This window comes from Alligator sinensis, unplaced genomic scaffold (genome assembly GCF_000455745.1).
Source record: "Alligator sinensis unplaced genomic scaffold, ASM45574v1 scaffold499_1, whole genome shotgun sequence".
Taxonomy (NCBI): domain Eukaryota; kingdom Metazoa; phylum Chordata; order Crocodylia; family Alligatoridae; genus Alligator; species Alligator sinensis.
The window spans coordinates 2,363,098-2,380,967 of NW_005841864.1; the positions used below are offsets into that span (position 1 = coordinate 2,363,098).

The 17,870-nt window shown below is 39.1% G+C and overlaps 1 protein-coding gene across 1 annotated transcript in view; it reads right to left on the reverse strand.

Annotated features, from left to right (window-relative positions):
• SMAP1 (small ArfGAP 1) overlaps nt 1-17,870 on the reverse strand; it is a 177,408-nt gene that overhangs the window by 47,061 nt on the left and 112,477 nt on the right. Inside the window, exon 7 of the mRNA XM_006016647.1 lies at nt 5,574-5,655. Coding sequence (XP_006016709.1) covers nt 5,574-5,655 — 82 coding nt within the window. The remainder of the gene's footprint in view (nt 1-5,573; nt 5,656-17,870) is intronic.

A 17,870-nucleotide genomic window follows, 5' to 3' on the forward strand; every position in this document is an offset into this window, starting at 1 on the left:
TTACCTTCCAAGACTATGCTTCATGTTGTCTGCAAATTGAAGACATCCCATAATTAGTAAAGATTCTTTATACAACTTCAGCATTATCACCACTATTATAAGGGGAAGAAATTATTTTTTTTAAATGATGAAAGCTTATGTTCTAGAACATGAGATAACAAAATAAAAGGAGTAACTTGTTCATTGTACTGCTGTCACAAGTCAACCCAACAATTCTTGCTAAAACTACATTTATGTGCTTCCTTTGTGAGAACAACAAGTTTCGAAAGGCCAAATTACTATTATTAGCGAGATGCATGTCCATTTATGCTTCAAGTAAAAACAGCTATGCCATAATATCATTTTTAACTTTGTTTTACTATTGAAATATATAATGAACTAGAAGCCTCCTTGTTATCACTAATATGTGTGTATCAGTGAATTCCAAACTACAAAAGATACTGCTGGGATTAAGCAGCGCCACAGAGACTCCTGACTTCCTAGTACTGCAAAGGGTACTGCATCTTCCTCACATTACATTTACTAAATTTGTTCATTAGCTTCTCAAAATATCTCATTTGGTAGTAGCCTATTACACTGGATATATTCCTATTTGAAGCATACCTTCCTTACTTAATAGAAAGATTTTTAAGTACACGTTTCCCTCCCTAACCACTGGGGTTAGTTTCCTGAAAGTTTCCGTTGTTGACACGACAAAAGGCTTACGGGAAAAATGGCAGGTGGCAGGCTGATGCACGGCCACAGAAAACCGTGGTTACTCCAAACTGTATACTGTGATAGCCAAAATGGTATATAGAATATTAAATTAAGCGTGGATACTCAAAACCATGGTTGGCAAGGGAAACCTGTACTCCTTATTGCCTTATAAACAAATTTTATGATAATATTTATAGTTACACTATAGACCCTCTCCCAGCCCTAATATTTTCACTGGACATTACTATACTGAGAAAGCGTAGTTACTGAATATCACCAAGAAGTTATAAGAATGATCATCAGTGCATGGTTCACATTATCTTGAGCTAGGTACTGTAATATGAATCCATCACTGTCTAACTGCACTTACTATGAGTTTATGTTAATAGAGATTTTCTATATAGATGCCGTCTTTTGTTCATTCATAATGCAACTTAACAGGGAGATGATTTTAAAATAATATAAATATTCTATAATAATCACTGAGTTTAGAGTTCATTATTTAAAGCATGATGCTACTCCTATTTCTCCGTCACAGAGGAACACACAAAGGTCTTTTAAATGAAATGTCTGTAGGTATACCTGGAGCACTTGCCTTCAGTACAAAACACCTTTTAATGGCTTCCATTATTAGACATTTTGCAGCAAGTCAAAGTCTCTACTCCATCTGTTTTGAAATGGATTACTCTAAATTTGAAGAGCGCATTTAACCTGTGCTACCCAAAACTATGTAAACTTATTTAAATTTTCAAATTATTTCCTTGTTTGCCCTCTACTTAAATGGTCAGTGCTTTTCATTATTTGCTCTCTCAACACTTCTGTATCGAACAGCAATTGCTTACAAACAATATCAAGGGGGAAGGCAGATTCAGTCTGGAGCTAGGTTAGAACTTAGGTGCTACTCCTTCCTCCATTACAGACTTCTGCTGTTGCCTCAGGCAAGTCACTTTAGACTTGATCCATAATGGGATTTAGGCACAGTGACAATAAGCATTACCATTTCTAATCTTAAGGCATCTGGCCCCCTGGGTACCACAGGCGTGGGATTGGTATCCAAGTTCCCTATACAATGTATAGGGCAGCAGGTCCCAAACTGCAGATTGCAACCCCAAATGAGATCACAATATGAGCAGTTGGGTTGCAAGATTGATGTGCCTACATTGAGGTGTAGGGCTGCAACAGGGCTGGACCAGCTCCAGGCGGGAGCCACCTACACAGCCCAGTAGACAGGATCCAGCGCAGGAGGGAGTACTACACTGTCATGGCTTCTAAGCAGCAGCAGGGCAGAGTTGTGCCCCCACTGCTGCCAGGTGGGCAGAGGGCACCTTGGCTTGGCAGCCATGGCAGTATGGTGCTCCCTCCCATGCCAGGTCCCACCCACTGGGCTGTGGAGCCCCCAGGGCATGAGGGCAGCAAGGCAGGGAGCCCCAAGCCCGGAGCAGGCAGCTTTCTTCCTCCCCACCACAGGGTCTGCTCCAGCTGTGCTGCTCACAGGGGAGGGGATGGTGGGGGAGCCAATCCACTCCAGCAGGAGCCAGGGCTTGGGTGCTGCTGGTAAGGGCCAGGGGGCTACAGACCCTGGCTCAGGGACTTGGTGGGAGTGGGGGGGCTGCACATTGGGAGGAAGAGGCGGCAGGGCCAGGGGGCTGTGGCTTGGGAGTGATGGGCACCTGGGGGTGAAAGGATGCGCTAAGGAAATGGGGTCATGCTAAGGAAGAGTTTGGGAAGCACTGATTTAGGGAAACAGAGGTGTAAAATGGGATTTATAACATGCCTGGATCTAAGCTCACCAACAGGAAATGTTGCAGAGTGGCCACAATTTAATGGAACAGGAGCAAGGTTATGCAGATTAGAAATAATCCTGACCTGAAGTGGCATAACTTTGAATTGAATAATGAGTACTTTAAACCACTTAAAGGCATTTATGTCCAGCCAACCCAGGGGTTAAGAGCTCCAGAAGCCACCATTACCATGCAACAAGACCCTTAGGCTGACAGGTTGAAGCAACTATGGGCCTTATTACACTTTACACTGCAAGCTGCACAAATGTTGATCAGTGTTAATGCTATCTTGGAGTGTGAAGCAGCCACACCCTTAGTCTAGAAATCTTCTGTGACTGTCCCCCACCTGCAGAGCTATAACTCGCCACAAGAGACCTGGTAAGCAGGGGCAGGATCAGGATCTGTAGCTGTGAGTTTCCACTAGAGAGCTGGTGAGCCAGGGCAGACTTCTATTCCTGCTCTACAGGAGGCAGCATGAAAGATCCTGGATACTAGAGGACTTCAACTCATGCAGCACATCTGTGGGGACTGGCCACACATCAATAGAATAGGAGCTGAGTAGTGCAGATCAGAGATAATCCTGACCTGTAGTGGCATAACTTTGAGCCACATAACGAATGCTTAAAACCACTTTAGGTTGTTAATGTGCAGACAATCCAGGGATTAAGAGCTCTAAGAGTTGCCCAAAATTACCATGTAATAAAGGACCTGTGTAAGTTTAGCTTTAAGAAAAGGAAATTTAAGAGGGAGTTATCAAATAATGGCAGATTGCCATTAACAAAATACAGAAAAAACTATCCTGCCACACAGGGCAGGACAAGAGCAAATCAGAACATATTTAAGGAAAATCTTAGTAAGAGCTTAGGGACATGGACCAAACTGTACAAGTTGAAAAATCTCCTTATCAGAGATTTTCAAGGGAAGGGTACAATGAATCTGCGTAGGGGGCTAAGTCAGATGATCCTTAAAGTCCCTTTCAACACCATGATTCTGTGATACTTGCCACTTTATCTTTAATTATTGGCATAATCTTATTAATCCAGGTATTTTTTTAAAATACTGAGTCTTTATATTGAACTATTTTAGAGTCCTAATTTTGGTGCCAGATAATAACACCACTTTTATTTTTAATTCAGGCCTGTTAAAAATGTGAGAAGTATGATCATCTTAAAATTTGATAATTATAGGACTATCTCCTAAGTAGCTTGCTGGACTAGCTAACATTCACTAAAGTAAAAAAAACCCCAACAACAACAACAACAACTTTTGTTAGAGGGGCTTTAGAATTGGTAATTGTTTATGTTATGGGCCACAAAGCCTCAACTCGGGGGAATAAACAAGAAGAAAAAGATTAATTTCTAAGGCTGTTATAAAGGAGGATAAGTTTTCCATCAACTTTGAATAGCCTTGTTCTTTATATGTTTGAGAACAAGGTTTGAGGTCTCTTATAGTAGATGACTTCAGATAGCATGAAGACATGCTCAAAATTGTAATAGTTAACCATACATTTTATAAGATATATTTAACGTTAGCATAGATGCACAATCACATAGTATAACACGACTGAATGGAAAATATTATGCACAGACAGACAAAACTATACTATGATATTATTCAGTACACTTCTGAATAAGGAATTGAGAATTGGCTTCTGTTTTTCCAAAGTTAAAGAATAAAAGGATAAAGCTATGCATACTCCAAAGAAATAAGAATTATACTTAGTAATCAGACTATCAAGCTCTTCCCAGAACTGTTCAATTTTTAAAAACTTGTACTAGAATTCTTACATAACTGCATAAAATTACATCAAAAAAGTATATGAATGATACTTACCAGTTAGTTTACAAGCAAGGAAAATACCCAGCTGCAACTACCATATTTATCTGCATACCACATGCCCTAAAATAGACATGCACCCTGTTTTAGGAATGAAGGGGGTAGAGGGGGAAACAACAACGATTTTTCCAGTATCTTCTCTGCCATTGCACTGGCTTGCAGAGGGCATCATCATATGGAGCAGGGGCAGTGTCCCATTGTTACTGCCACTCTTCTCTCTACTGCTCAGCCAACAGTTCTGCCAGTTTGGCAGTGGTTGCAAGAGGGTTAAACCTATAGCTGTGTTGGTCCTGCAGCAGGCTGAGGCAGGGTGGGAGGGGCATGACAATGATAACAGGACTTTGCTGTGCTCCATTTGATCAGAGGGTTTATCCTTGGCTAAACTAGTGTATAGCCACCTGCTGCCTTTCAAGGATTCTTCTGCCTCTATTCTGGCACAGAAATTAGTTTCTTTAAGATGCACCCAAATTTGGCATAGTTAATTTTTGGAGAAAATGTGGATGTGGTATCCAAATAAACAGTATTATACAGAAAAAATATTATTTTCTCAATACAAAGCAAACAATACATAATTTAAAAAAAATGTATAGTTGGAAGAGCTCTCTCTTTCTAATTTCACTCAAACCTCCCCCAAACCCCCATATTTATAGTACTGTGAATTATGAAGATCAGATAGTTTTAGGAATGTGGTGTACTGAAGAATGGAGAGAAAAATAAGAATAAGAAAAAAAAGAATAAGAAAAAAAAGAATAAGGATATTTTCTTAATGTTCTTATTTCTCATCTCTGTCAATGTGTAGACAGAGATACTGAGATTGCAAGTCAAATATTAGAGATGGCAGTAGTCAACAGGAACTGGTAACTATTCTTTGAAACTAAGATCATGAAAGATGTGTACCCTATAGAAATATAACATGGTAGCTTCACTATTTTGTCTTGTAAAAAAAATATACATCTGTACTTTAAATGTTGAAATGCCACTGTCCAAGAACTCTTTGAAGAGCACTTTGCTAGTCTTCCTTTTCCCCAAGGACCTCATTACTTGTACTTTGTTAAAGACTGGTGCCCCCCTCAAACCCCTCCATTACAGTTTTCCTTTATAGTTGGAATTTAACAGAATTAATTATGCCATTTTCAAGTTCAGCTAAGAATACTGGTTGGCACATCATAAACGATAAAGCAATTTATATTCCTTGTAGGGGTTGCAAGGTCTTGTTGTGGTCATTTTTATGACAATAACAGATAATTATTTACTACTTACCAAGTCCTAAAAGATCAATAGTGGGCTCTGGTGTTTTTTTCGGACTTGCTTTAGGCTCTAATGGCTGTTCCTCCTTCTGAGGCTTTAGAAGAGAAAAAAAATTGCATTCATACATTAAAAATATATATATATATATATGGTGAGGCTGTTGTTAGCAACTTACTGATATAAGTACTTTAAGCTTCCTTGAATATATATCACAGATACTTTATAGAACAACTTTGTATGATGCAGTCTGGCTAAGCTGAATTAATTTTCTAAAGAAAAACTGAACAAATGAGGGGTAGGATAGGAAATGAATAGCAAAATTTACTCTTTTACAAGCATTCATTCACATTCTAAACACAATAGGACAATTTACTGTATTTAGGACAAGTTCAATACCAACAATATGTTTATTGTTTACTATTAAGACTGTTAGTGAGCAAACAAATGATTTATAAGTATAACTGAGTTACAATTAATTTTGATTCAATACAATTAATCAGTATAATTCTGTCACTGTAAAGAGAAAAAAAGCCAAGTTTATGAGCTTTTAAAAAGCTGGAAACAAAACAGAAAAATGGGCAGGACTGAAGAAGACTGAGAAGTAAAGAAACATATTTGGCAGCCCTGATATCTATTGAATTGCAGACATTTTGGCTGCTCAAGGCAGACACAGCCCTTTGAGACAAAATCTGTGTTCATAGGTTTCACTTTTTGATACAGCAACAAATGAGAATCTTGTACATACAGCCTAATCTATAAAATCAGTTGATGCTGAACTGAAAGAAATATTATGACTAATCTGTTACTGAAAAGTAAGGTTCTGAACAACAAGAATTCAAGCAAACAATCAAAATGACAGCTGTATAAGGAACAGAAGGTATGATAATATGTTTTCATTCTGTTAAATCTAAATTATGACAAATTATAAATTAAAAGATGCATACAGTTCAGGAAAGGTGCACACAGTAATATAAAAATTATGTCTGGTTCCTTTTCAACTGTTGTAGGAAATGTATGGGGTCACTGCAATTGTGAGGAAAAATGCTTTATGTTGCCTGGTCTTATGATTTTGAGAAAATATTGTTGTTTGTTTGCCAATATATACCAAATGTTACTAAAACAATAAAAACTACAGTTAAAATGGCACAAGACAGTTTTTATTATATCAATTTCTGTTGAATATAGCAAATCTGAAAGCACCATATTGAAATGCAATAATGCATGACAGGGCTAGTTTCAAATGCTATTATGTGTTCATAAAAAGCAAAATACCTCTTTGCATTCATTAGTAAGAGTTAGACAGCTGAAATGTAAATAATATTCTCCTTTGCTTAGCAATGTACTGATTATCATAGGGAATTAATCTCATTACTTTAATCTAAAAATGCAGTAAGAGTAGAGTCCATTGAGTAGACTGAGTGTTTTTTTTCTTTTGTCAAATGAGTGTTTTAATTCTATGACTGTCTACTATTCAAAGACTTTCATTACATATACAAACAGGCCAAAACAGGAGTAAGAACAATTTAAGCAGAAAAACTAATATAGCTAATGAGCCCTAAATTATATTTGTCCAATTATTAGAGAAAAATTCAATACATCTGACAGAAGAACAGAGGTACTATCCATATACAGTATTGCAACTCTTATGATTTGATAATGAGTCTTGCAATATTTGCTGTTTTACTTTAAAAAAAAATAAAATAAAAAAATTGGTGAAAACAAACCAATATATGTGAGTTTTAAGAACAGTTTGAAATAGCCTTTTAGCAGGCCTGCAAACACGTTCATCTAAGCACTGGTGTTCTACCAATGTCATAAATATTCCCAAAGCATTCCCTTGCTTCCTCATACATCATGGTATATACTGTGACTATCCTTGTAATTAACCAGTAAATAAAAACGGTCATACTGGGTGGAACCAGAGGTCCATCTACTGCAGTATCTGGTTTTGTCTTTATTAGTAAGCAGCAGACGCTTTCGAAGAGTATTACAAATAAAGCATGTGTAGAATGATCCATCCCCTGTCAACAACCTTTGATAAGGGACCTTCACCAAAAGGTTTTTGAAAAAATCCAAGTATACTGTATCAACTTGGCCCCCTTATCCATAAATTTCTTGACTCCCTCATCCAAATGTAGATATTCTGGAGAAAAATATATAAAAGTACTCAAAACTATGAGAAAGAGAGTTAGTCTCTTTCAGAAAAACAAAGTTCTAAACATGGTGATAACAGTAACAGCAATTTAAAGTGAACAGGTTTTACTGTTTAAAGGGTGGAGCTGTTTAATTTTAAATTTTACACCAAATCATAAAGAGAATCATGTGCAAGCTCAGTCTCCGAATAATTTTACTTATGTAGACTCATGCTCGATTTTCAGAGAAGACTGTTCCTGAATCATGCTAAACACTAAATACTCAATACATGGTATACACAGTGAGGAAGAGGAGCTATTGTGTACTGTTATGAACTGGTACTTTACAAACACTGAACACATATAAGTTAAATCTAATGTGCCTCTATATCTATAAACCATTATGTTAATGTAACTTAAGAAAAACTGGCCTGTTTAACCTTCTGCACTAAATACACAAACACTAATCCAGTTGATGACCACCACAGTAAATAGAGATTTCCCCTGTCTTGACTAATGCTAGAGCTAAGATGCCCTCTGTGGGTTGCTCAAAAAGAAAATTTGCAATCTGGCTCTCCACTACCACTAAATGACTACATCTGTAAATTCTCTACAAAGGAGCTGACTGAGTAGCAGAGAGTTACTGCTGATTTACACAGTGGTTGTCCATTAGCAACACAGGTTCTTATGCATTAGCATTGCTGAGTTGATCTTAGTAATTAAGTGTGTAATCTAGAGTAACTCCTAGATGTACTGAATGTGGGTCATGTAATAGTCATTTTCTATTCCAGAAAATCTCTGCAATGTGGTTAAGTTCCTGTACAGTGTTGGTTTAAATGAAATGGAGCATGCTTTGCTAAAGTCCTGACACTACTTCAGCAATGCTCAACCTTTTGGCCCCATGGGGGAGATAAGTGTCACAAGGCCCGTCTATGAGCTAGTCTGCATCCCACACCAGAATTGGGTCCATATGCCAGGATTGGCCCCTGCACCACCATTTGGCCATGCGTGCCAGAATCAGGCTCCAGGATCCTATCCTGCCCCTGGCCAATTCTGCATGCCAGGATCAGGCCCTCTGCTGCCCTGTGCATTCAAATCTAGCATGCAAGCTGGATGACAGGGGTGATGGGCCAGATCTGGCCAGCAGGCTAGGGTTGAGCACCCCTACACTAGCTAATTACCTGGGTTAGGAACAAAGTGGTCACAAAAATCTATCAGTTTAACATTAGTCTGCTTGTCTCACTAAGCACCAACATCCTCTGCCCTCTTCCCCTGCCCCTTGTCTTTTGTATTCTAATTTTGGTCTCCTTTTTATACTCTGCTTTCTGCACATCCTTTCACAGCATCTGATGAAGTGAGTTTAACTCATGAAACCTTGTGAGATTATATATAATGTGTAATACACACACACTGTGAGTGGGAGTGAAAGAGTGATATCATACACACACTTTGGTTAGTCTGTAAGGTGCAGACCGGTAAATCTAGGAGGCAAATCTTCTCTACCTTTTGTTAGCTAATATCAAATCTCAGATATATTTTTGCATCAGGCTGTCATTTTACTTCAGGTCATCTTCAATCTTTTTAAAAACCATCTTGAAGACCCTATCTGAATGGTATACAGACTGCTGGAAGCAGACTATTAGTAAATATGTTAAAAAGAAGCATTCTGGAGACTCTGGATCCAACTCTCTATTACTTAGGATTGTCTCTCTTGAAGCATCATTTCCAGAGACGTAATGAAGTGTCAAGGTAATATCTGGCCAACTGGCCAGCAGACCTGTGCGCCAAGAAGTGTCATATACTGCTGGTCAAATCAAATAAAGAAACAGCTCTGTTTCCTCCATCTGTTGCAAGGTATTTTCCATATAAACAGTAAGAGCAAGAACTAGGTCACAAATACACCTATAAAGGCTGAACCCTGGTTGTCAGTCAGAGACCACTTTAATCTAGGCACAAGTCTTGGGAGAATTAACCTCTCCAGCAGTTTGCATTCACAGCTTAGAAATTATACTGGATAATAGCCAGCCAGAAGGAAACTATCCTTTCCAGATTTTGCTTATAGATATCAAACCCTAGCTTTGTATTGCATCTTGTGTATTTTGCTCTCTCAGATGACATAGGGCATAAGACATAACATCCATTGCATACTCTTCTTTTGAAGTATAGCATTTCTTGTGAAATTTTGTCAAAGCCACAGAAGGCTTTGTCTTGCTTTCAAGGTAGCTCAGTAGTCTCAGCTTCTTCAGTGGAGGATGGCTGGATGATTTCTTCCTCACTAATACAGAGCCACTCTACATTAGCACCATTCTTTCTTTGCTGATCCTTCAAGATTTTGGGTTTGTTTTTTAAATTTACTTTCAAACTTGGGTTACTATTTCTCATCAGTATTACCAGTCTCTCTCTCTCACACACACCAGCACAAGCTCATAAGGAAGTTAAAAAAAAACCCTCTAGATTTAATCCTACATCTGCAACTGTCTGACATCTGCACGCTTTATGAACTCAAACTAACTGATATCGTCCACTTAACTATTTCTTCATTGCCTTCTTTAAATGTCAACAACTTTATTATCTACTCTATTTCTCCCTCACCAAGCCATCTCTAAATCCTGCTAGTTCTTTCCTCCTGGAATCCACTGTTTCCCTTGTAGTTGTCCTAGCTGGCATTTACAAAACCATAAACTCCTTGGGAACATATGGTACAAGAATAATATATAGTTAAGTTTCTCATGATGACATCACACACAACCAAATTTCAATATAGGCAGTTATACATACAGACTCCCTTTTGGTGCTGTATTGCCTAAATGTACAAAATAAAAGTGGCACCAAAATAAGCAATAAACATTACATTTTGACAAAATCTTATTATAAATAATTTACTTATAAAAAACGAAGTTGGAATTTGGAGTACTTCATGATAAATCCTTTACCAAAGCAAATGGTTAACACAGTGTCTGATCTACAAATTCTCTGGAACCCTTCTATTATTTTATTTTGGGGAAAAGGACAAAGTATTCTACACTAAATTTCCACTCAATCGCACTAAATTTGGTTAGCTTGGATTCACCAGATGGACCTTCGGCAGCATGTTTAGTGCTATCAATCTTTACGCAGGAAGTCCATCAGCGTTAAGGTTTTATATTAATAAACCAAAACTCATAAAATTCATATCCTAACAAACGTAAAAAGCAAATCAACTCTGAGCAGATAAAATTAGACCTTCTATAATTTATCTTTTTTTTTTTTTTTTAAACAACAAGCAAGAACACAGGTCTAACTTAGATGAAATAATTTTATAAAAAGTAATTTCCTTAGATTCATGCTGAGCAGATGCGTCATTCAAATTATTAAGTCTTCATTAGTGAGAGCTTCACCATCCAAACTGCTTGTAATTCATAGAACTACTCAATATAAATTTAATCAAAATCATTTACTTTCCAACTCCAGCATTTTTCATTTCCCTGATATTTTAAATATACAATGAAACAGTTCAGTCTATCAGTTTTTGGTAACCTACTGTGTACTACTCAAGATACAGTTCCATATTTTAACTGTTACAATTAAGGACAAAACCCCCCATCATTCTAAAATATTAACACACCCATACAAAAGGGAATTACATGAACAATTTCCATTATTAAAAAAGTTACTCTTTAGATGCAATTCTAATAACATTATTTCATCTTACTGAGTAAAATTCACCTTGCTGTTCCTAATGTTGTTTTGGTGCTCTATTTCCACCTCCCCATCCACTCAATTTTTTTCACATAGGTAGCAGTGTTTGGAAACACTCATAAGTCTCTAGCACTTAAAGCCATACAAGACTTGCCTTTAAGACCGTGGTAGACCTGATTCACTCTCCAAAATAAAAAAAGTACAGTGCTTGGTCCTACTCCATAGGTGACATTTAAGTGTATAACAGTATTTACTTGAAAATTAAAATTTCAAAATGACTTACTGTATCATCAACAATTTAAATGTACAAGTATTGTAGCTTAGTGGATAAAAGCTAAATAATCTAACCTAAACTTGCTCGCTATACATCTCAGCAAAAACACGGAGCAAATATTGAACTTTGTACAAATTGATGTTATATTTTATTCCGGTAAGAGAAAAGTATTATAGAAGAATAGCTTTTATGTAACAGCTTGTAGTATTAAGATAATACTATATTGACTCAATCCAATTTAGGTGAAAATTTCTTGAATTAGTTGAACCTTGATAAATCAGTAAGTAACATATTGCTAATTGCTCTATTCACATCATCTATGGTTGATTTTACAGGGGTTTGTTTATCTCTTTCAGATAAAGGAGAAAAATTGTTTCTTCTACAAACATTTTCTAGTCATTAAAGAATTCTTTTGAGAAGGACAAGAGAATCAAATTCTACTTTATATTACATATTTGATAGGCTAATTACCAAGAACAGCATGACATAATTAAGACATCTAAAAATTAAAATGTCCTAGGTCTGAATTTAAGCCAAAATATGTTTAAATGGCTTGTCAGCTGGAAACAAAATATCCGTTCTGAACTACTGCATACCATCTGTGCTGCATGCATAAGACCAATCTATTCAGGACTTCTACAATACACCAATGAAACAAGTTAAAGACACAGGTAATGGAATATAATTGATAGTACGTAATGTCGGTGCCTTAGCACCGTCACATCAGTAGAACAGTTATACGCTTTACTCCAGGAATTCTCATTTTGCAGAAAGTATCAAGGAAACAATGATGACCCTACATATTTAGTCACCACATGCTGATAGACTTGGAAAAATTGCAAAGCCCTGACCCAGACTGAACATCAAGTGTTTCCAGTCATTTGCAATTCTGAAAACTTAAGCCCATCTCTGAGGGTCAGCAATGGTGCCCTACTTTGGTGCTGACAGGCTCTGTCTCTGCTGCAGCCTGGAGCCCTGTAGCAGCTGTGCTGGCTCTATGCTGCTGCTATGGGGTAGAACTGGGATCATGCTCTGTGCCCCAGGCTGCAGTGGGGACAAAGTCTGCCAGTGCTGAAGCAAGTGTAAGTGGGGGGTAGGTGGGAAATTGAGAAAGGGGGAGCAGAGGCTGCAGGGGGAAAAGGGGGGGAGAGGCAGCAGGTGGTTAAGTGGGGGCAGGGGAAGGAGGGTCAGGCAGCAAGCTGCTTGACTTTCCCATACCACCAGTTCTCCCCACTGCCTGCTCCCCTGTAGTGGTAAGGGAAACAAATGTAAGACAACCCTCCAATAATTAAATTCTATACATGGAAAATTACAACAAATTTACATAATCTAATTATTGGGGAGTTATCTTAAATTCAGGGCTGTCTTGGATACACCTATATACGCTACGTATAGAGTACTGGTAGGCAACCCCCAGCACACATGCCAGTGTGACATGCAAAGGCATTTTACTTGACGCACATACCTTAGGGTGGATGGCAGGGAAGTAGCCGGGGCTGCGCTGTCACAGCCAGGATTAAGCTCTTTGCAGTTCCCCCACCTCCTGCCCCTGGCACACCAACATCTTACAGGTTGAGGTTGCAGGTGTTTCCAGCACTCTGCCCACAAACATTGCCAACCCCTGGTGTAGTGTGTCATAGTACCTCAATTGTGCAATAAAGGTAACACCTGCCAGAAGTCCAAGCAAGGGACTGCCACCACCAACCACTGTAGTATTGTAACTAAATACAATGCTGTCCTAATGGATTGGGTCCCTACAGGGACTTCAGCACCTTTCCAGTACCAAACTGGACAGAAATCTGGAAAGCTTGGTGGGAGTTTATTAAGGGTTTTTACACAAGCTCCAGAGGTGCTTTAATCAGAGCTTCTCCGAGAGCTGCTCTAATTAAAGTGTCCGCAGCATCTTGTACTAATTATCACACTCCAACCAGCCTGCACGCCTCAAATATCAGCATCCCCGTACTTGAGAACGGCAGCAGAGATGCTTCGATGAGCTTTATGTAAATGCCCCTGCTACGATTTTGAAGTGTGGGGATGCTGATACACGAGGCATGGAGGCTGGTTGGAGCGTGATAAATAGTACATTACAGTAGGCTCGATTAGTCAAGTCTGCTCTGAGAAGCTGTAATTCCTGAACAGCCTCCCTGCACATATAAAGGCACCCTAAGTTACCTAAGCCTTTCACTTCTGACCATGCTAATTTTTTTTCTGGGCACGTACAGAAGTCCAACACCTTTCGAACAATTCTGTCTGAAGTGGAAGCAAAGGCAAAATTTACACATACTGAGTTCTGTGGCTTGCAGAACAAGGTCAAACTTGACTACTCTGTGGGTCACAGGTATATACAAACCCAAACTGGATCTGGCCCTAAACCGCTTACACAGAATATACTGACAGAATTACATTTTGATACAGAAGAAAGGTTCCTGTCATGTGTTTGGGAATGGTTTGCATAACTCACCTCGTGGGAGTAGTATAGCCACCCTAAACTTTGTGGCACATTAGGGAGATTATTGAAATGTACATGAACACACAATGTATGGTGTACTAAGAACGTTTTATTGCAGGAGTGGTGCCCTTCTAAAATGTGCTGTTACCCTGCAGAACACCTAAGAGCAACATGTTTTTACTTTAGTAGTTATGTGCACAATAATCATCATTCAATTATAGGGGATAGAGATAATATTGCATACACCAAAATAGCTACTTACATATTTCAAACACAACTGGCAAGTTTTTATGAGTGGCTACTGAAAACAAGAGTGAACATAAATGATTTAATACATGGAATGGCTATCAATTCTGTAATATTAGGTTACAACCAAAAATGAGGCTAGGTATTTTTCTTACTAAGTAGACACAGAATACATCAGAAAATTGTGTGTCAAACACACAAAAGAAAGGATTACAGTGCCATTAAATAAAAGACATAACACTGAAAGCACATTAAAAATTGCATACGTAGGACTAATCCTATACAATGCATCCAGCTAAAAAAGCTACCTTAATTCTATCACTGAAAAAATATGCTGTAGTTTAAGAAGTTCAACTTAAAACAGGACAAAGTTTTCATCTCATTACACTTCTTACAACAATTAATTTCATTGGGAGAACACAGAAAAGCTGAAAAACAGCAATGCTTAACCAGGGTCCAGTGGCAACCTGTAGTGCCTCGAAAGCTTTTAAAGGGTGCTAGGGAGTGTCATACAACATTTGCACTGTTGGGTGTACAAACATGATTCATAAGATGGTTTCTATCTGAAAATTCTGGAGTCTAAGAAAGTTAAAAACATGCGGTCCTGTTGTGATCTTTCTAAGTTCTCTGCAACGAAAGAACTGCTCTAGTACTTAGTTTTCACTAATTTTTTACTATAAAGAGCTGACATTTTCCAAGAGGTGCCTTGAGTCTAAAAAAGTCTGAGAACCATTACTCCAAAAATAGTAATTTTTATGGACTAATGATTTTTTTTTTTTTTTTTTTTAGTAATTTCTGCAGAGATGGATGCAAAATCCATCTAACAAGTATTAGCAATAGAAGCACCAGAGGGGATCTGCTGACCATTTATAAACTTACCAAGGGGGACCAGCGGGGAACAGGAGAGACCCTGTTCCCCTGAGCACTACCAGGATTAACTAGGAATAACGGCCATAAATTGACTGAGAGTAGGTTCAGGCTGTACATCAGGAAGCACTACTTCACAGTCAGGGCGGCTCGGATCTGTAACCAACTTCCAAGGGAAGTGGTGCTCGCTCCTACCCTGGGGGTCCTCAAAAGGAGGTTAGATAATCGCCTAGCCGGGGCTGTTTGACCCCAGCATTCTTTCCTGCCATGGAAGGAGGTCGCACTTGATTATCTGTTCAGGTCACTTCCGACCCTACCAACTATGAAACTACGTGTTAGCAAATATCAACACAGTATCAGGGTACAGACCTCTCATGCTTTTATAGATTCAAAACACCCCTCATTAAACTCAAGGCACCTTTGGAAAATTACAGCTCTGAGTTTTCAATCATTTTTTACTTCAGCAAATAATAAAGTAACTTTTCTGTTGCAGAGAATCCTGAAAAATCACAAGAGATGAGAATGTTTATGACACTGTGGATTTGGGGGTTTATATTGCAAGTCGTGTTTGCAGGCCTAACAGGGCCAATATTTGTGCCACCCCCCCCCCCAACACCTTTGAAAGGATCTCAAGGAACCCCAGGGTGCCGTGGGAATTACTGGTATAGACAGAAGTGATAACTTTGATCAATATCAAAGTATAGCAAAACTGCTTCAACTTTAAGCCTTTTCCATACATGGTCACTTGTGTTACTACATGATCTTGAAGACATAACAGTTAGATAACAACAGTTGCCAAGTGCTCCCAAGCAGCAGATCTGCATTCCCTCTTTAAAGCAGCTAAAATGTGCATCTGTCCATACTCTAAACTAACTAAAATCTTTATGCATTTCTTTGGACCAGAAGGTCCAAACAGTAAAACATTACAATTGTGTTTTGCTGCTGTTCTTAGTCACCTTGAGGGCAGGAATAAGTTGCAATAGAAAACATGTTGCCTGCTCTATAAATCTATAGTTCCACCCAGTAGGATATGAAAGGGTAACAGTTAAAACGTATTTGAGCACATCAGTCATTTCTTACTTATAATGCTTCTACATTTTATTCTTGAATGCCTAGAGGTTCTGCACTATATACACTAAAAAACCTTTTGCAGTAAAAATTCCAGAGATTATTAATGTTCGGTCCCATCAATCTACCAATAAATCTATGTAAAATAAAAAATATATGTATTATTGGGACTATCATCTCCTGTTAATTCCATACTACTATAACTGCAAGAGACTTAACTTAAATATGTCAACATTAAAAATGCATGCTATTAAGATAAGCATTATTTGAAATCAATTAGCTATATAGATCATGCAACAGAGGTCCTTTTCTAACCCAATTCATAATATTAGCATGTCAAACTGCTCAATGCCAAATCATAAGGGCAACTGGACATGACTTTCACTAGAGGCGGCGGCAGCTGAACACAGATAGATGACCATGTCTTGGGACTCTCATACAGTTTGTGTGGAAAGGGAGAAAAATATAGCTAAAATTAAGGGTATAAGCAGGGACAGATCGAGAGGGGGGTGCAGTGGCATGGACATCGCTCATCTTCCCAAATCATGCTGCTTGAGCAGAACCCAGTGGCTTAAGTCCCAAATAAGATAAGCATTTCCCCCTCCAGTCCACTACATGCTCAAAGGCACATGCCCTACCCTCTCCCTCTCTCCTATTCCCCGCCTTCCTTACCTGCCAGTGGAACAGCAGGGGTGGGGGAGGGGTGGAAAGGGGAACTCCTGCTGCTCCAGCTAGGCCAGGGGTGGGCAAAATATGGCCCACGGGCCGGATACGGCCCACCAGGTCATTCTATCCAGCCCACAGGGTCCCTAAAAGATTTACAAAATTAATATTTATCTGCCCCTGGCTGCCTGTCATGCAGGCCTCAATGGCTTGCCAAAACTGCCAGGCTGGAAGCGGATGCAGGTAAGGGGAAAACATGCCCTCTGTTCACTGCCCCTGCTGCAGTCCCCAGCAAATGAAGCACCCAGTGCAGCCCAGCAGGAGCTCCTCACCCCCAGGGCAGCACCTGGCAGCAACAGACAGGAGGGGGAAGGGGCAAAAGGAGAGGGGACATGCTTCTGAGCATGGAGGGGAAGAGAAGGGGACTTAAATCCTCAGTGCTGCTCCAGCACCACCATCTTCCTGCCCCAGTGGGAAGCAGCAGTGGAGTGCAGCCACCCCTGAAGCACCAGTCACTGCAACTGCAGCCCCTTTGTAAAATCCTTGATTTGTTTCTAGGTATAAGAGTAATATAAAAACCGGAGCTAGTCTTTTTGGCAGCCATTACATCCACTCAAAGGAGGAGGGGGAGCAAGTCTCAAGCCCTTATGGCATGGAATTCAAATGGACATGTCTCAAACAACAGGTAACAAAGCATACACCTGCTGCTCTTGTTTTAAGCCTTGTAAATCAATAAAAGAAAACTAATCTTCACTGATAAGTAGCATAGAAAACAAAATACATACTATAGAATAGCAGTCACCAACCAGTGGATCTCGATTCATTGGTAGATATCAGAGCCTCTTGGAGTTGCTCCGAGGTGGGGTGGGGGACGGCCACTGAGCATCCACATGCATGCACCTCAACCCAGTAGGTCAGTTCCTTGGAGAAGG